Source organism: Pagrus pagrus (genome assembly GCF_965226575.1).
Source record: "Pagrus pagrus genome assembly, chromosome: 20".
Taxonomy (NCBI): domain Eukaryota; kingdom Metazoa; phylum Chordata; class Actinopteri; order Spariformes; family Sparidae; genus Pagrus; species Pagrus pagrus.
The window spans coordinates 629857-635351 of NC_140207.1; the positions used below are offsets into that span (position 1 = coordinate 629857).

A 5495-nucleotide genomic window follows, 5' to 3' on the forward strand; every position below is an offset into this window, starting at 1 on the left:
TAAAAGACTGTTCAATAGAAATGTTTTTTCCTTTTTTTGTTTTTAACTACAGACATTTAAAATACACATTTTAGAGCTGTAATCATAATACCGTGAAACCGTGATATTTTCGCCTAAGCTTATCATACCGTCGTATCTCATACCGGCCCATGCCTACTGGGTACCATATCTACATGGACAATTTCTACACCAGCCCCAAACTGTTCATGGACCTGGCCAGCATGAAGTTCGGAGCATGTGTGTTAGGCTGAGCCTTAGGTGGGTGAACCCAGAAGCGGAGGCGGAGGCAGGAAGTGAGATACAAGGTACTTTATTAATGTGGCAGGATAGAAGCAGGTGACAGAGTCCAGGGCCGACTCCTCGTCGCGGAGCTGAGAGCACGGGAGTGAGGGCCGGATCCTCCAGGAGATACTGAGCAGGCGAGCGGGCTGAAGAGGTGCAGGGAGCTGGGCGGCGGTGCCGGTAGCAGCTGGCTATGAGAGAAACACAAATCAGTTCGAAAATCCACTAGAGAACAATCACAAGTAGTTTAGAGTTTTAGGTCTGGCCTGGGCCATATACCACGTCGGGAGACGAAATCATCTGGCAGCGGGTAACGCCGAGAGCAGGGCTTATGAGCAGGCGCTGATTCTCCAACCTGCTGCAGGTGTGTGGGTCTCGGCTGCTCCGGTGGCCGGCTCCGCCCAGCTTCTCCATGCACCTCTGCAACACAAACCAAAAAACACGCCACAAAAACAAACACGCAGCCCCAGTATCTGCCACAGACACTGACAGACTGTAACAATGTGGCACCTACAGGGAGAACAGGAGAGGGTGCCCCAGAGGGAGGGCAAATGCTCTCACCAAAAAATGTGGAAGAGGATCAGTGAGGTGGATCAGAGAGGGGCCACTGGTGTTTGTGAAGTGGATGGATACACGGGAGGTGTCTGTGTGCTCCACCATCCATCCTGCATTTTCAGGTGAGACGGTGCAGAGAAGAGTGAAGGATGGAGATGGACGCTGGGCTGTGAGAGACATCCCCTGTCCCACACCAATCATGGCCTACAACAAGAGCATGGGTGGGGTCGACCCGTCAGACCAGCTCATCCAGTACTACTCCACCCACAGAGAAACTGCTCGCTGGTACCGGACCGTGTTGCTGCACTTCCTGGACATTGCAACAACAAACTGCTTCATCCTGCACCGTGAGATGAGCAATGCCAAGCAGGTGCAGCCCATGACACACAAGGACTTCGTGGTGGAGCTGGTGTCTCAGCTTTGTGGCATGGACAAAGCAGGTGTTCCCCAGAGCAGGAGGGCTGATCACATTCCTGTGCCCATCACCACAGACACAGACGCTGGCCAAAGAGCCACCAAAGGCAGACTGAAGTGCAAGCGCTGCCTTCAGGTGGACAACAGGAGGAGTGACACACCCTGGAAGTGTCAGGCCTGTGATGTGCCCCTCTGTCTTGTGGTGGACAGGAACATTTTTCGGTCCAATGTGTTAGTACAGTATGTCAAAATTGAAAAATAACTGTAAATCCATACAGGTGAGGTTGTGCTGAAAAAAATGACACCAAACGAGGCAATGTCAACAGTTGAAATTTGAAATTTAAAGGCGACTCCAGAGCGTAAAATCTGACACTGCAAAAAAACAAACAAACAAGGCATCAAAATCAATGTTGCTGCCAATCATTGACCCATCTCAGGGCCTAATAATAATAATAATACTAATCAAATACCCGTTGAAATGTATTTTATGGAAATTATTTTTGACTTTTTAAAATAAAGAACAGAGGATCTATGCAAACATACTGGCCTTTAAAGGGTTAAAAAACAAAAAAATATGATCAATATTTGATATGTATATTTCAGGCTGAAGTAGCTTTAAAAGATTGACTAATTTAAAGTGGAAACAAATATTAATATATAACATTTTTACAGCAGTTTTTGGGAAGGTCACATTTTTTGGCTGTAGGACCACGAGTGTGAGTTTTTTTAAGGACCTCTTAAGGGTTAGCAGAGAGTGCAAACCCAGTCCCTCTTCCTCTCCCGCAGAAACTGCGCCCTGGTCCACTTAAGGCAACAAACGTGGAACCAACGGTCACACACGTCACATTGGATCTGTAAAAGGAAAAATGGGACACCGTTGCTGGATAAGACAGAATTTCAGTCAAACATCTGACCATAAAAGGTATTCTTATCGCTCTATATGTAGGCTTCAGAACAACTTAATATGCAACGGTTCCTTCTCTTAAATAAGTTCAGCCCTATTTCGCCGCCTCTTAATTGTTTTTGTAGTGTTTCCCTATCAGCAGTAGGAAAGGTCTTCCTCACTATAACTGTCCCCATAACTATTGTTGCAGATAATTGGAATCCAAAGAGAAAGTGATGGACAGTGAAGGAATGTTTACAGTATTTTGCATATGCCAACAATTTGGCGCACCAAAATGTAATAATCTCTGAAATCTTGAACAATGTTTATCATCTTTTTTAAAAATAATAAAGTGCCCCTGCACCAGACCGTTGAACCATTGAGAGCTGTTTGTCTGCTGAATGTTGCTTCACACCATCCCTCATCTCTCTTTACCCTCGTTTCCCATCAGATGTCGATTGTCTGCTTTAAACTAAAATCACTAAATGTCCAAAGAATCATATCAATCCACCAGCAAACACAAACATCCACATTGGAAGTGGGGGTGCAGCAGCAGCAGCACATTTGCACAATGGTTGCTTTGCTGCTGTTTATTCTCCCACTGACCGCTGATAACAGGCATTCATTTTGAGATTTTACCTAGTTTGTATGTGGTGAGGTTCACTGGGGTCACAATCGGATCAACCCCAGTGCATTTTATCTACTTTTGCAATTTTGATGCAGGCTGTGAATGACAGTGGAGGGTGTTTTTTGAAAGAAACAATTCAAAAATGACTTTCAGACTCACGATTAACACACAATTAAAAATTAAAAAGTCACCTTAGCCAGTCAATTGTGACAGGTCCTGGCTCGGGTGGATCTGCTGCCACACACAACGCACAGTGGGCCTTTATGTCAAACACTGAAATAGAAAACTTACATTATGAACGTTATGACTGTAACAGAGTAAAACAGCATCTGAATACGATGCGATATGAAAAAAGCAGACACGCACCTGTAGCCTCTGCAGCTGCTGCTTCAGCTTCAGTAGCCTCTGCAGCTGCCTCTGCAGCTGCTTCAGCTTCAGCTGCCTCTGCTTCAGCTGCCTCTGCAGCTGCTTCAGCTGCAGCTGCCTCTGCTTCAGCTGCCTCTGCTTCAGCTGCTTCAGCTTCAGCTGCAGCTGCTTCAGCTTCAGCTGCCTCTGCTTCAGCTGCCTCTGCTTCAGCTGCTTCAGCTTCAGCTGCCTCTGCTTCAGCTGCTTCAGCTTCAGCTGCAGCTGCTTCAGCTTCAGCTGCCTCTGCTTCAGCTTCAGCTTCAGCTGCTTCAGCTTCAGCTGCAGCTGCTTCAGCTTCAGCTGCCTCTGCTTCAGCTGCCTCTGCTTCAGCTTCAGCTGCAGCTGCTTCAGCTTCAGCTGCCTCTGCTTCAGCTGCCTCTGCTTCAGCTGCTTCAGCTTCAGCTGCCTCTGCTTCAGCTGCCTCTGCTTCAGCTTCTGCTTCAGCTTCAGCTGCAGCTGCTTCAGCTTCAGCTGCCTCTGCTTCAGCTGCTTCAGCTTCAGCTTCAGCTGCTTCAGCTTCAGCTGCAGCTGCTTCAGCTTCAGCTGCCTCTGCTTCAGCTGCTTCAGCTTCAGCTTCAGCTGCTTCAGCTTCAGCTGCAGCTGCTTCAGCTTCAGCTGCAGCTGCTTCAGCTTCAGCTGCCTCTGCAGCTGCTTCAGCTGCCTCTGCAGCTGCCTCTGCTTCAGCTGCAGCTGCTTCAGCTGCCTCTGCAGCTGCTTCAGCTGCCTCTGCTTCAGCTGCAGCTGCTTCAGCCGGGGCCTGAAAATTACATCATTTCTTTGGTTAGATATATAAAGACTACTTGACAGAAAATGGATTAAACATAGACAATTGCAATTTACAAGTCATTTCATTACCTTTCAAACATTATCCTGCCTTTGTATTTGCATTTCCCTCATATTATAAACTTCAAAACCATGATTCACATAATACATTTATAATTATGACTATATTCACTGCCTTGGGCGCCAAACGTCGCTTTTCTTTGACTTTTCGCTAATGAATTACGTTTTGGGGTTTTTAAATCCGGGCTAGAATGAAGTAATATCAGGATCCCCCTTCAGTCTCCACCACATTGGACTATCCCATCTTACTGCGCATGTGCAGAAATTATTTATTTAAAACATTACATGAACGATGACAGACTCATAAAAATACATTTTAGCGTAAATTCACTTTCTTTGAAAAAAATATTACGGTGTATATCACACTTCATTTGGCATACTGTCCTGGTCCTGGTCCTGGGTCCTGTCCTGGTCCTGGTCCTGGTTCTGGGTCCTGTCCTGGTCCTGGTTCCCACTGGGACAGATAAGACAAAAAGAAGTCATAATGATGAGATAAAAGTGAGCTAGAAGCTCTTGACAAAAAAAATAAATAAAATAAAAACACAATTGTTTTATAAATAAAAAATATGACGAATGTTTATTAAAAATGTTGCAGTGGAAGTAAAAATTAATTCATTTGGGGATAAATGTTGTCTACACTTTGGGAGAAGTGGGAATTGTAAGTATTTTGTTGGAATAGTTGATATTTCAGATTTGTTATAATCTTTAAGAGCGAGTGAGCTTTTTGTTATACCTGGTGTGAGTAACAGTAAATTGTTTTGGGCTGTCACCTCAGCCTCTGTTTTATGTCTGAGCCAGTACATGACTGGACTGCCATCTAGTGGCCAGTCTTGGTGAGGGTAGCAGGTATGAATAGGAGGAGACCATGAGCACTGTAAACTCACCTGTGCGCATCTCCATCACCTTTCTTCCTAGTCTCTGCTGGGTCAGCGCGGCGTCTGTGCTGCCGAGTCTCTCTGTCTGGATCATGCGTGGTTCTCAGAGTAAGTTTGCTTTTAACCAGGAAATGTAATCACATGCCATCTTTATGTTGATGAGGTGCTGCGGTCTGTGTTAAGTTTGTTTTATTGTTGCTAGGAGGATGGTTCTGCAGACGGCACCTTCAACATGAACAATCAGCTCCCTTGGTAAAGTGGATGGAGGTATGGGCTCTTACTTTTATCCTTGGGGTGTGTGGATTTATTTATCTATCTTGAGGGATGCGCCAACACTGTTTTGATATGGTTGATGGAGTTAATGATTGGAAACGTTTTCCAATAAATGTGTCTTTTATTTTCCTATTGAATGAGAATTTGGAAATTGTAAATGAAACGTTCATGTATTTGATCTAATCTCTCTCTCTGTATTTCTCTTTCATAGTTTTCACGGTGCTACAGTAGATCATAACATTTAGCACCCGTTTGAATCTCTCCGCCTCATTTATTGACGCCAACGGTCCGCTACACCTGGATATGAGGCGTTTACTAACTACTGCCATAAAAACCT

General features: G+C 45.2%; 1 protein-coding gene across 1 annotated transcript; it reads right to left on the bottom strand.

The window, feature by feature from the left end:
- Window positions 1-254: 254 nt before the first annotated feature.
- On the bottom strand, window positions 255-823 carry LOC311249795 (uncharacterized protein; the record flags this gene model as incomplete). Its single annotated transcript, XM_084341111.1, has 2 exons — window positions 562-823; window positions 255-473 (listed from the first exon to the last, which is right to left on the bottom strand). Exons 1-2 carry the CDS (start codon window positions 694-696, stop codon window positions 255-257), a joined length of 354 nt encoding a protein of 117 aa, XP_084197237.1. The 5' UTR covers window positions 697-823.
- Between the last annotated feature and the right edge of the window lie 4672 nt (window positions 824-5495).